This window comes from Sceloporus occidentalis, unplaced genomic scaffold (assembly GCF_023333645.1).
Source record: "Sceloporus occidentalis isolate IW3139 unplaced genomic scaffold, rSceOcc1.0.p SCAF_28, whole genome shotgun sequence".
In the NCBI taxonomy this organism is placed as follows: Eukaryota; Metazoa; Chordata; class Lepidosauria; order Squamata; family Phrynosomatidae; genus Sceloporus; species Sceloporus occidentalis.
The window spans coordinates 6,437,467-6,450,864 of record NW_028317008.1 but is presented as its reverse complement, the minus strand read 5'-3'; the positions used below and the strand labels follow the sequence as shown (position 1 = coordinate 6,450,864).

The 13,398-nt window shown below is 39.6% G+C and overlaps 1 protein-coding gene across 4 annotated transcripts; it reads right to left on the bottom strand.

Annotated features, from left to right (window-relative positions):
• Positions 1 to 2,498: 2,498 nt before the first annotated feature.
• On the bottom strand, positions 2,499 to 9,234 carry LOC149299751 (ETS domain-containing protein Elk-3-like). 4 transcript variants are annotated; one of them, XM_089486160.1, is made up of 5 exons: positions 9,174 to 9,234; positions 6,861 to 7,069; positions 5,494 to 6,309; positions 3,193 to 3,315; positions 2,499 to 2,600 (listed from the first exon to the last, which is right to left on the bottom strand). In XM_089486160.1, exons 1-5 carry the CDS (start codon positions 9,232 to 9,234, stop codon positions 2,499 to 2,501), a joined length of 1,311 nt encoding a protein of 436 aa, XP_089342286.1. The 4 variants fall into 4 exon arrangements, with proteins under 4 accessions (XP_089342286.1, XP_089342289.1, XP_089342288.1 ...); XM_089486163.1 differs by lacking the exon at positions 9,174 to 9,234 and having other exon boundaries at positions 5,494 to 5,815; positions 6,197 to 6,209; positions 6,857 to 7,067; XM_089486162.1 differs by lacking the exon at positions 9,174 to 9,234 and having other exon boundaries at positions 5,494 to 5,727; positions 5,935 to 6,309; positions 6,861 to 7,067.
• Positions 9,235 to 13,398: the final 4,164 nt, after the last annotated feature.

The window sequence follows — 13,398 nt, the reverse complement described above, 5'->3', positions numbered from 1 at the left end:
GTTTATTTTTGGGTTTTTAACCAGAAAAATATTGTAATATCTCTGTTCTGTTTTTAGGTGGTCATGTTAATCTTTGAAGTGGTGCATCCTGAATGATTGTCATTGGGTTTTCATGACTCTACCATTCACTGTAAAAACGTTCAGGGTCTTCCCATTTCTGTAGTCTATTTAACAGTATTACGTGACCTCTTGTTAATTTTTTTTCTATATTTTTTTTATTTCATTTTTAACTTTATTTGTGAATAGTGATGGTGGAACATGTGGGTTTGTTTCTTTAATATAACATATATTAAATTGGGAACTTTTTTTGTTAGAAATGACAGGTTCATGTTAAATAGCAGAGAATATTTGGACCACTACTTTTTCTGATATTGTACATGGGTTAATTTAAGAATGAATGGATCCATAGACCTAACAGAACTGGTGTTTTATTTTAAACTGACAAACCTGTATTAATATTGTACTTTTTGAAGTATAAATATGTGAAATATCAGCAGTCTTGTTTTGAAGTTTCTCATGAGAACAGCTATTTCTATGTTGTGAGACCCCCCACACACGCACGCACACCTTATCATGTACAGCTCAGAAACAGATGTTTAAAATTTGTTTTCCCTGTGTTTTTACCATTCTGGTGCAGATTTCTAAGGTGTTTTATAATATTCTCTGGGGCAAAAATAAAATGGATTTGAAACTGAGTGCATGTTGGTAACATTTGGTAGCAGTTTGGCGCTGACACTGGGCTGAATTCTTATCAAATTTCACTGAGATTAACAAAGACCAATTTTGTCCCTTGGACCATTAGGTGGGTGTTCCACTGTACTCACTCAAAAATACATTCTCCCCTGTTGGTATAGCGCTCTTAAATCGCAGGTTTCCAGGGCAAAATCTGGGTTCAGTGAGATCGCAGCATCAGTACCCAGTTGCCCAACTGAAATGTCTATAGCTTCTGTTGGGCTATGATGCCCATTCACCCTGCGACTCCGTCCCGTTGGTGTTCAGCCCTCCACACTAGCGTATAATACATTAACTACTTTCACGACTCGGTTTACAGTTCTCACAGTTCAGTTACAACTTTCTTACTTTTATGGATTGGGAATCTTGGCACTTGAGATCTTTGGAAGCACACTTGTTAACAAGTCCATGGTTCTTAAAAATTTAGTTATAATTTTCTAAAGCCCATGCAGAGGATAGTGATTATTTTTGTTTCTAAAGATTGAGTTTTAAGCATTGATTAACATTACAACAGGTAAGCATTAGATGGCACTGGGTTGTTGAGGGGGATGGATCTGCTGTCCGGATATCCAAAGGATCAATAATTTGCACCGTGGCTTTTTAAAATGTTTCAATGAAACTCTTCGCGATCAATGAGATACCAGGTAGGTCGGTCATTGGTAAAACAGTCCCACGTTGCCGTGATTGCGGGGTCAACCGTGTAGCGGACTGCAGCCTTCAGCAGCTCCCCTGCACTTTCTGCTACAGACAATCACAGGCACGGATACGGCTAAATGCCTCATTGTGAGCTGATGAGAGACAGAAAATGGCTAGCAATAGTGAATCCTTGGGTCCCACCAACAAAGGCTTACACTTTTATTTTATTTTTACCTGACCTTATGAGTTTAATTGTTTTATATGTCATTTTAATGTATATTGGGGAATTAGGGTTAGGTAGGTTTTTTTTATTAAATGGATACATTGTATACCTAGTGAACTGAATCATTTTTTTTTATTTTTTTTTTGTTTCATTAGTCATGTTCTCTGTTTTTTGAGACAGGACCTGCTCAACGAGCATAGTCTAAGACTGTTAACATATAGGGGCGATCCAATAAACGGAGGTATGGTTTCAACTGGCTGACTGGTGAGCTTCTGCTGCAGGAAGAGCATAAATTACTGAGATTTCTTTATTAATGGATGATGAAGTAAGAGTAATAAAACATTTAGTGAATAAACCCCACGTTTGAGCATTGGCTAAGGAAATCCGAGATAAAGTATTCAAAGATAACATTTATTTTTTTGTGTTCCCAATGTAGAAAATATAAGGCCATGTTTCATTATACATTTAAAAAGCACTAAATACAAATATTGCTGGAATATATGTTTGGGGAAAAGGGGCTTAAAATGCTATCAAAAGAAGTATCTCTTCCTAACTGTTCCCCTTAATGCAAGAAATATATATAAACAATTTACACAACTAAAAAAAAAAAAGGCACAGCCGGTTATAGTTGACAAAAGTTCAAGTGCATAACATAGGGGTGTATCATAAGTCGGCGACTGAGGGGGAGAGAATTGAACAGTGCTCAACACTTACTAAACCAAACAAAGCCTATAATACTCATGCAATTCTTTGCACTGCTGTTGACCACTTCAATGATACCATGTGTAGCCTGATGGAAACACAGAAGGTGCCGTGTGAACATGTACAGTTTATCCAGAGACTTGAGGTGTTCTGGTAAAGAGTTATTTCATGGGTTGGTTGACCAGTCCATAATGAGTGGAGTATATCAGGACTTTGGGGGGTTAGAGGTTGATAGCAGCACTGGAGATGACGCTCTGTCCAAGCCTGTCAACTGCATCGGTAAGTGACTGTTCAGCAGACTTGGAAACTGTAAATACAATGCAAGAACACATTTTAATAAGAGACCTGCACTAACACTAATGCGTTTAAGTACAGTAGAGATTCTACGCATACTGAATAAAGTAATTTTGCTCACAGTGGTATCGCTCAATAGATAAGGTCTAAAAAGGCTGTTCTTATATGTGAGTTGTGCGCACGCTACTCACTATCTAGTTCTCCGTGTAGTAACTGAACTGTGACATGGAAAGGTTGCAGTATTGCTAACTAAAGCCTTTACTGGCTGGCTTATTTAGCAGGTCAAAGAGACCAGACATGCATATTTTATTTTTTGGGGGTCACCTTCATTTGACTCTGTTTGCATCATAAACTGAACTTGTGATGGCTGTGAAGCTTGAACATATTTCATATATATATATATATCCTGATGAAAGTCAGTAATGGCTGAAACGTCGACTTGTCTTTGAATAAAATTAAATTGTCTATTTAAAGACCTGGAGTGCTGACCTTTTTGAAAGTGTTTTTTTTATATATATATATATATATATATATATAAACATTTTATAGCTATTGCAATTGGTGCTGTAGAAGTAACTGTGATTCACCAATGTTTTCACACTCACCTGAAACAAGGTATTTGGTCCTTGCAGCCTGGCTGGGCTTAAAGGAGCAACTGGGCTAAGGCTACTCCAGAAGTGAATACTGGATAAAAGAGGACTTGGAGCCAACAGTAATCCATTTGGAGTCTGAAATGTAAATAGAAAATTGATAATAGATGTAACACCTGTTTATTCACTCATCACTGACAAATTCACTTATTTGGCTTGGTGTGGCATGCAGGACTGCCGCTTGGACCATTTTGCGTAGTTTAAGCAAATTTTCATTCCAAACCTGATAGCCTGTTCTTTTGCAAACAGTTCTTTTTTTAATTGACTTTATAGTATCTGTGTATCAGTGCAAACAAATAAATCTGTTGACTGAACTCATGTGGCCATGCATTGTTTTAAAAAGTCTTATCCAGTACCTGTAACCTAAACGCAATTCTTTGGTTTCAAGTAGTTTCATTCACAGAACTACTTTTTGGGGTTTTATGTCCGTATAACAGTCTACACCTAATAATGTTTGACTACATCATGGTCCTAGAGATGGGTCCTCTTCTAGGAGCTCAGAATGTTTGCTGGTTAGGAGTGTATCGCATTGTTTTAGCGTCCTAAGAGTTACAATAATATGTATAAAACTGGTTTCAGAGTTATAAAACTTTTCTAGACAGCTCTAGTCACCTCTTATCATGCCCCCCTTGGCCATTTGAAATGCTGGGCTTTATGTGGGTGAAATTGTCACAATAGATTTGCATAAAGGTACTTCTCACAATATGTTCTGGTACGCTGGCCTATTAAAAGCAGCATAGCTGTATCAGAGAGGTTGTGGCTAACGCCTCCCCTGTTTTACAGACCTAGCAATACATTCTTGTATCAAATCTGGAGTGCTCTCAGTTATACCTCGCTTGTAGATATAAAGTGAAAGATTTGGATGGGTGTAGAGAACAGCTAATACAACCTGTTTGTGGATGTATGGGTGTCGGGTCTTGTTGGCATTGGACAGAAAACATGATTTCAGAGAATTCATGGTAAGTCCAATTAAGTATTATTGATCACTCTTATTCAGGAGCATTGGATGCATCTCAAACATTAAACTACGTGTGCTACATTGGTTAACGCTGTATTTTGGTTTTGGAGGCTATGCGATGACAGCTAAAAAGATGTGACCAAATCAGAGTATTACATTTTGGTATTCACTTAAGGTGGGCCTGGCCAAACTCCAGGACACGCTCACAACTCAACTGCGAAGGTCTCACTTATGATCTTACGTTTTTACTCGGTTGCTGCCGTGAGATACTATGTGCAAATGTATTTGTAGTGATTGTTCCTATTATTTCAGATATAGAGTCCCCAGTGAAATCAGGAGAAACACAGCACAGATCTCACAGGTTCTACCAGCTATAAGCATACGCTTCTTATGGAACACTGATTTCTCTCTTCTTCAACCTTGTAAGGTCTCTCAGGTTATGCTATTTAAATAGTTTGAATAGATTAATAGCTTTTGGGTTCCTATCGTATTCAAGTCTTTGCATCCCATCAACACCAGTTACACATACCAGGACATATTCCCCAATCACTTTCTGCAATATTAGACTTCAAAATGGAGCTATTTATTGAATGTAGAATTAAGGGAGAACTGTCGGAAGACTTTACAAGAGAGTTATGCTTTCCGCTCACTTACTTCATCATTATACAGGGCTGGCACTGGCAGGTTCCTCCAACTAGAAGGGCTGAGCTGGTCCTCTAAAATCATACCTACTCCCTCTAGATTGTAAACTCGTTTGAGCAGAGCCCTCCTCACCTCTTGTTTCTGTAAGTCAAATTGTTATGTTACATACTACTTATGTCCTGTCTTTCAGTTGTACAGCACTATGGAACATGATGGCGCTATGTGAGACAATACCTAGGCACTTGCTAGGTCAGCTTACTCCACTTATGGTGGAGTGGTTTTATGGGGTGGGTGGGGTTAGCCACTTAATGGGTGGAGATGGGCAGGGCTACCCCCAGAACGCATGGGTGGGTGTGGCTAAACTCCCCTCCCGAAAGAGCAGAGTGAGCCGGGGAGATCCCTGGTATGTGTATGAATCATTATTCAATATGCAAGGATATATTGGATTTACCTCGCTGATTGAATTATGCATTACAATGGGGCCAACCATACTCGTCCTGCGGCATATATGTATGGGTTGGGGCTTAATAATGTAGTGACATCAAGGAGTCTCTTCACCTGGAATCTCTTCTGTTAACTCTCCCTTTAGTGAATAAACCGCTTTGTGTCAAGTATGGAAAACATGATTAATGTGATTTTCTGGTACATGCTCTTACCTGAGCTGTGAAAAAGGCTGGGGTCAGAGATCCTGAAGGAAGTGCTGGGCTGTTTAGAGCTATCGATCCAATATCACTACTAGAGAGGAGCAGGGGTGGAGAAAAGATCTCCAGACCCTTGGGCTTCTTAGCCTTTGGCGGGTGGCAAGATAACTTTGTTTTGGATCCTGCCGAGAGATTTAATGGTTCCAAGGTGTCTGTGTTGTGGCAAGGGTAATCAAAGAATGGACTTCTCTGCTCTGTCTGGTAGGAAATGTTAGGGGACAGAGATGGCGATCTGGTGGAGCAGGGTGATGAAGATGACACGCTAGCTCTGTTTGATCTATCAGAAGACCGTTTAGCAGAAAAAGATGTTAAAAATTCTGATGCGGCTGCCGATTCTGATGTTGATGGTATTGAAACTACAGGCCGGACAGCTTGCTTGTCTGTTTTGTTTGTAACAAATCTTATAACAGTTCTGACTTCCTCCATGGGGCTTTTGGCATGTGGCTTTTCCTTTTCTTCTTCCTCCTCCTCCTCGTCTTCGTCATCGTCCTCCTGTTCACTTTTGATGACTTTGTAGTTGTCTGTCTGATTTTGCAGGGAATTTATAGTGAAGGATGAATACAAGCCCGAGTGTATGTATTCGTTTCTTTTTAATGCTGACAAGGTGTGCTTGTGACGTTCTCTTAGATCAGCCGAGATTTTGCAATCGCTGTCCTGCAGCAGCAGACTGTCTCTGCCGACTTCCACGGCATGAGGATCCATTTTCAATATCTCCGGAAAGGAGACAAACTTGTATACAAACTTCTGCCCAATAACCTTTTTGATAATGTTCTAGAAGATACATGTATAAAAGAAAATATAGAATCAGTTACATATCTGTGGATCTATGCTAGCAAAATATATTAATCCATTTGCAAGCTCATGACAATACAACTAAGAAATTCATATATAATTTCCATCAATCATGTTTGTTATGTAAGATGACTTTTAAATTTGAAGCATGGTATAATGAACTGATGCTACTCAAAATTATTTGATCTGCCATTTTTTCCTGGACACATCAGTTTTACATGTTGCCAGCCATCGTCTATAGAACTACCATACGGTAGTTGGGATTTAGGAAATCAAAGAAGGATATTAATCAAGCTAAGCATGAGAATTATTTGTGTCCAGGAAAAAAAGCAGCTGATATTGCAGCTCTAATCTTAACAGCTCTGCCTGCACATCCATCGATCTGCTAGGAATTAGTACACAGAAACCGTTATCCTGCAGATAGAAACATATGTTCCTCTTACAACAGCCCAGCACCTACCATCCTAAATCTAAATGGGATTACCAATTTTCTGTGGGACCAACGTGATAGTATCTAATTCGGTACTTACCTTATCATAATAATATCTCAGAGCCCTGCTCAGTTTGTCGTAGTTCATGTTAGTTTTATTCTTGCGAAGCCCCCAGAGTTTGGCCACCTCCTCGGCTTTAAGCAACTTGAATTCGCCATCATTTGACGTCCAACAGATGAGGTGTTCGTGTTTCTGATCCAAAAGCAGTTGCAAAAGAAACTGCCACAGAGTGATTGCACTCTCCATACCTGCAAGTAGCAAAGTCACAGCATAAGTGTACGCTGGGTAAGATCAATGTACAAGCGTGAGATGCTCCAAGAACTTGAATATTGTAGTTTTAGAGAACATTGAGGAAGATGGTCATTGATTCAGATTCATAGCTCAAGCACTGCAGAGATTAAAAACAGCAAGGGTAGTAGAAAACACAGCTTGCATTCTGTTAATGTACCACTAGAGGGAAACCATCTTTCCTGCACCAGAAATGTTATAACGGCACAAATGGGAACCCCCTTGGATGATATTTATTTTATGTAGCGCCATCATATTCCGTAGCGCTGTACAACGGGTAGACAGGACATAAGCAGTGTATAACATAACAATTTGACTTACAGAAACAGGTGAGGAGGGCCCTGCTCAAACAAGCTTACCTATCCTAGAAGGGTATGAGCACTAGTCAATAGCTGTTGGATTTCCTGAGGTCCCACTTCCACAAAGTTTTTGATTGCTAATTCCAAAAAAGTATTATACTAGTCATGGAATGGGTTAATCTGCCAGCAAACACTGCTACATTTTTCACTGGTTCTCCTGTCCACCAAGGCCACTTAACCAGCAGTTAGAGTACTCTGTTCTGTGAAATACCAAATGTAGTGTGAAGTCCAAATGTATTACAAAAGCTCTTACAGGTGCATAACCGATTGACATACATACATGTAGTATGTTATGCTTGGTTAGGTAAGACTTGTATGTCTGACCCATAAGGATTTAATTTGGGCAAGGCAATCCTGGCTTATACCATACACTCCCAGTAGCCCACACTAGAGAGTGGTGTAGCACAAGCTCTTAGGGCCCTTCCAGGTGTATCCATCCTGTTTTGGATCTTAATGGCTGTATTTTGGAAGATATTATGGAGTGAGGTTAGTGTTTGCTTATGCGCACTTGTATTGTGGGGCAACATATGTATTGTATGTAATGACATATTAGACATTCTTAAACGCAAATTAACTCCAGGTTCGAAGGACTCGCTTCTGGACCAAGAGGCCTTGGAGGAAGGAGTTGGTGCCCCTGAGAGAAGTGTGAGTGACCCTTGTTAGCATGTGTTGGTGGCAATTTGTTTTGTAATTTTGCACGTGCACAAATTGGTGCATGTTCACTACTTTAAACAACTATTTTGGCTCTACTTGTTGTTATGGCGCATGTGCGTAATAAATGCACAGCGGAGGTGGAGTCTGATGTGACGTTTGTGTTACAGATGTAAGTATTTGGCTATGTTGGTAGTAGTCTGATAAAGCTCCCGCTGTGTGTAACCAGATTCACAGTAGGAATATTGATTTGGTTCCTATGTGTATATAAAGACGCTGTAAACAATGTTTGTGCAGGGTGTCCTGTAACCGTTAGTCTGCAGCGATATCTCCAGGAACAAGGGTGGGCTTGATTTGTAACTTGCTGGTTCCTGTATTTCTGTAGGTTACTGGCAGGAAACTGGAAAACAGGCCACAGGAAATCTGGACTCTTACATCTGCCCCGGCTTAAAATCACAACGCTTCGCTTCCTCTGCTCCAAGCGGCAGAACCATTAACCCCTGAGTTTTACATTCACACCCAAAGCACACGTTGCGTTATGTGCCTCTGGGGTAGGAGGGATTACTTACACCTGAAATAACGCAAATTCTTCTTCTTTGGAGGAGAATGAATATTAAGTTCTTGTCACAATGCAGTAGTTATAGCGGATGTGTAAAATATAAAAATAAGGTGTAAAATTTTTCTTGTGAAATAGTTTTGCGTTGATGTCTGCGCCATACCAAACCTACTCTCTTGGGTTTTGCCACTTGCTGTGGTATGATTATTACTCATAATAAAAGCAAGCTAAAATACATTATTATAAAAAATACTTAAGAGAAAAGATCCACTTAACAAAATTCAGAAAACAATGCTTGGATTAATTAGACCACTATAAGCATTTCTTCTAAAGCACAGGGAGGTTTACAGAACTTACCATCATCACAAATCTTGCTGAGGATAAGAAGTCTGATTACCTGAACCTGGCTGAAATGAGATCGGTTTTAGTTTCCTTTAACGCACCGTTCACATTGCATCTTCGCTTCGGACAATCCAAGACGGTGCTGAAATCGGCTACATACCCGCAACACTGGGTGGAATACTACATTATTGCAAAGTAATGATGCTGATCTTTCCATATCCAGTACCTAATGTTTCCGCCCAGAGCATCCTCTAACTTCTGCTATTGTATTCAAGCTGTAAAAACGTTCTAAATCAGGACTTCCTCCTATTATGTTTTTGGGGCGTCTTGCTGGGAAAAAAGCAGAAAGTAGGAATTCCTTTAGCACTACCCCATGGAAAACCAGGAACGCTGAAATGTACAATCTACACTGTTTGATGAGGCCAAGTATTTTCCTTTTTAAAGTACAATAAATTGTCATTTTGGTTTCCTTTAAAAAATAAGTGTTTGTGTCAATCTTTGTAGCCCACAATGAAAAATTAGTACAAGTCAAGTTAAATGGGGATAAACAGCAAAGAAAATTGCACCTTGAAATGTGCTGTTACAAAATACTACCATAACTGCACGTTCTAGCCTAATAAACAAATAAAGCTTGGCAGATCTGTTCTTTTTTTTTCTCTCTCTTAGGGTTTCATCACAAATACAGTGTAAAAACATTTCTGTCACCAATGGACACAATTTAATGTTTCCTATCCTTTTATAATGTTGAATACAGATAAACATATCTATAGATCATCTTGAGTGAAACTTAATTCCAAGCACTGCCTGACTCAACACACACACACACACACACACACACACACACACACACACACACACACACACACACACACACACACACACACACACACACACACACACACACACACACACACACACACACACACACACACACACACACACACACACACCTCAACACATTTGTGGAAAATACCACTTATAAGACTGAGATGTATGAAAATCTGGACTGATTTAACTCTTATTGGTTTTTAGGCATTCAGAGGTAGATGCATCAGGACGTAATGCACTGATTGCAAAAGTTGCCAAAAGCAACTTTTTTACTTATCACAAATCTGGTGGCTGAAGCAGTTCCACAGTTACTGAAGCACATCATCCTTTGCATACAAAGTATTATTGGGCTTTTATTTATTGGGATATGACCAATGTTCCCTCTAATTTTTCTTAGGTGGTGTGCGCAGAAAATTTCTCTTGTGCCAAAATTTTCCCAGAGCCAAAATTTTGTGCGCACAATATGCTTCTGCAAATGTAAAATTTTAATTGTTGTTCTATATTTTTGTATAGCTGGCTCATGGTTAATAACACTACATTATAGTGTGATAATGTAGTATTAGTTACACACCATTATTACTTACTGTAATGGTTTTTTCACGAGCGGAGGCTCCAGGCCGCATAAAGGACAAAAAAAAAAAATTGGGAAAAACTGTTGTCCGCAGGGGCGTACCTAGAGTATTTAAAACTGCATAGCTTCTATCGTTGACATTGCAAACATTGACAGGGGTACAGCATAACACCTATCACTATATACTGAGGCAGACATTGACAGTGGTACAGCATAACTGCTATCACTATATACTGAGGCAAACATTGACGGTGGTACAGCATAACTGCTATCATTATATACTGAGGCAAACGTTGACAGTGGTACAGCAGAACATCTATCACTATATACTGAGGCACGCACTGGCGGGGGTACAGCATAACACCTATCACTATATACAGAGGCACACATTGACTGTGGTACAACATAACACCTATCACTATACATTGAGCCCGACATTGACAATAATGCAGCATAACCCCAATCACTAAATACTAAGCCAAACATTGATGTGGTGTAGGCCTACCACTTTAGTGTCTGGCCTAGTGTGTGTATGTATATGTATATATATATAATATATAAAATATGTGCACCGAAATGAAAATTCTGGACCTGAAAATTTAGCATTCACTTGACTGAAACTGAAAATGACCCCCCCCACACCTTGAAAAAAATAAATAAAACACTTAATAAAAGCAACACACCAAAATTAGACAAAAAAATCAATAACTAAATTTATATATATATATATATATATATATATAATATAACAGCAATCACATGCCTATCATGCCCAGGTTCTAGCATGTACTGGTTGCTTGGGCATGATAGGAGTGGGATTGCTGTTAGCAATCATATATATATATATATATATTAATATTTTTATCGAATTGTTCTGTCCAATTTTGGTGTGTTACTTACTTTTAATAAAGGTGTGGTTAACACCAAAATTGAACAAAAAAAATATATAATTGCTAACAGCAATCCTATCATGCTCAGGCAGCCAGTACATGCTGGAACCTGAGCATGATAGGAATATGATTACAGCCTCCCTATGTCATGCTACCCCCCACACACACTTACACATCCATGCTATCACACACTCATTCACAAACATTCAGTTTAAACTACAGCATAACACCCATCACTCTCACACACTTACTAATTCACTCTCACAGAATGTTTTCCTACCTGTCACTTTTCCTCCTCTTCGTTCTTCCCTCTTCTGTGTCCTCTCCTTCCTTTGCAGTGGAGGCGGTAGGCGTGGCTTCAGTGCTGTGCGCCGGGATATGACAACAAATCCCAACGCACAGCATGAGTTGCCGAGCATCGAAAGGGAGCAGGATCGGAGGTCTGCATTAACAGACCTCTAGCTCTCTTGATTTTTTTAAAGACGGTTAGAGGGAGATCCTTGATCTCCCCAACCGAGCTTGCTCCTCTAGCGGCGGACATTAGTGTCCGTCTCTGGAGGGATGCCGTGCACACAACCAGTAGCGGACCGCCCCCTTTCGGTACGCTACTGGTTGTGCGCACAATTTTTTGTTCGTGTGCGCTCCCTCTGAAAGCTATGTGCGCATGCACAAGCGCACAGCTTAGACTGAACACTGGATATGACATCATAATTTGGCACCCGCTAGAAAGGACAGCGGCTTGGAAGGGTGGCAGGCGGCACTGCCCTGGGTTAAGCATAGGGAAGCCCTGGAGGTAAACATGCCACTGCGTATGCCACCATAACAAGTGGCGTCTATATGAAAGTCCTTTCCCAGTAAGCTTCTGCAGCAGGAAGAGCTTGGCTGACTCTAAAATATATACACTCTATAGTTAAATCAGTGAGATTTCTTCAAAGTCTCCTTACCTATTCAATGATTCTTTATGCTGTTGAAACCTGCCAGTGTTGGCCCTTCATAATGAATAGTGAAGTGACAGAGTGAAAACCACAACTCTGCTGCTAACTCTCCCGTTTTAGGGAGGTTGAGTAGACTTACTGCTTTCTTTCGAGGTTCTTTTGTGTGTTTGATTTGGTCACTATACTGGATACTTTGTTCTTGGATCAAATAGAAAAACAATTCTGACTCTGTGATTATGCCTCCGTTGCCTACTTTATCTATCCTGGTGCTCAGAAGACAATTCTCTCAAATTCAGATTAATTTTCAATTTAACAATTTCATCTATCGACCCCTGCTTAAACTTGACAATTAGACAAACGTATTCCAATGTAATGATTGCCGTTTTAGATTACACAGAATATGGTAAGTGTCTCTTACTATAGTTTCTTTGACTTCATATAAGAAAACTGACTATTCAAAGCGTTAATGGATGAATCAGAGTTATATTTAAAATATGCATTTTTGGAAGAGGTCTTTCAATTCAAAGGAAATTTGTGTTTTTATTGTTGATCAGCTGAACCCCTGGGAATGCAACATGTGTATTACATCCATATATGCCTTTACAGAAATATATCTAAAACTCAGGAGCATACCTAAAGTATTTGGCACCTGGGGCGGATTCTGTATGTGGCACCCCCCCCCCAAACACTTTAAAACTGCATAGCTTCTATCGTTATATACTGGCGCAGACATTGAAGGTGGTACAGCATTACTGTTATTATATACTAAGGCAGATATTGACGGTGGTACAGCATAACACCTACCACTATATACTGAGGCAGACATGGACGGTGGTAAAGCATAACACCTAACACTATATACTGAGGCAGACATTGACGGTGGTACAGCGTAATCCCTATCACTATACATTGAGCCAGACACTGATAATAGTGCAGCATAACTCCTATCACTATATACTAAGCCAAACATTGATGTGGTGTAGGCCTACCACTTCATTGTCTGGCTTAGGGATGCACCGAAACGAAAATTCTGGACTGAAACCGAACATCCAGCATTTACCTGTCCGAAACCAAATATGACCCCCACCATAAAAACATCTTACACTTTTATTTAAAGTAAGTAACACAGCAAAAAAAATAATAAAAAAAAATAATAT

Excerpts from the sequence above, each read along its gene's own strand:
- LOC149299751 (XM_089486160.1), bottom strand. The coding sequence starts at position 9,234 with ATGGAAAGATCAGCATCATTACTTTGCAATAATGTAGTATTCCACCCA. Across the intron at positions 7,070-9,173 it reads CCACCCAGTGTTGCGGGTAT|GTATGGAGAGTGCAATCACT; the intron begins GTAGCCGATTTC and ends TGCTACTTGCAG. Across the intron at positions 6,310-6,860 it reads TGAGATATTATTATGATAAG|AACATTATCAAAAAGGTTAT; the intron begins GTAAGTACCGAA and ends TGTATCTTCTAG.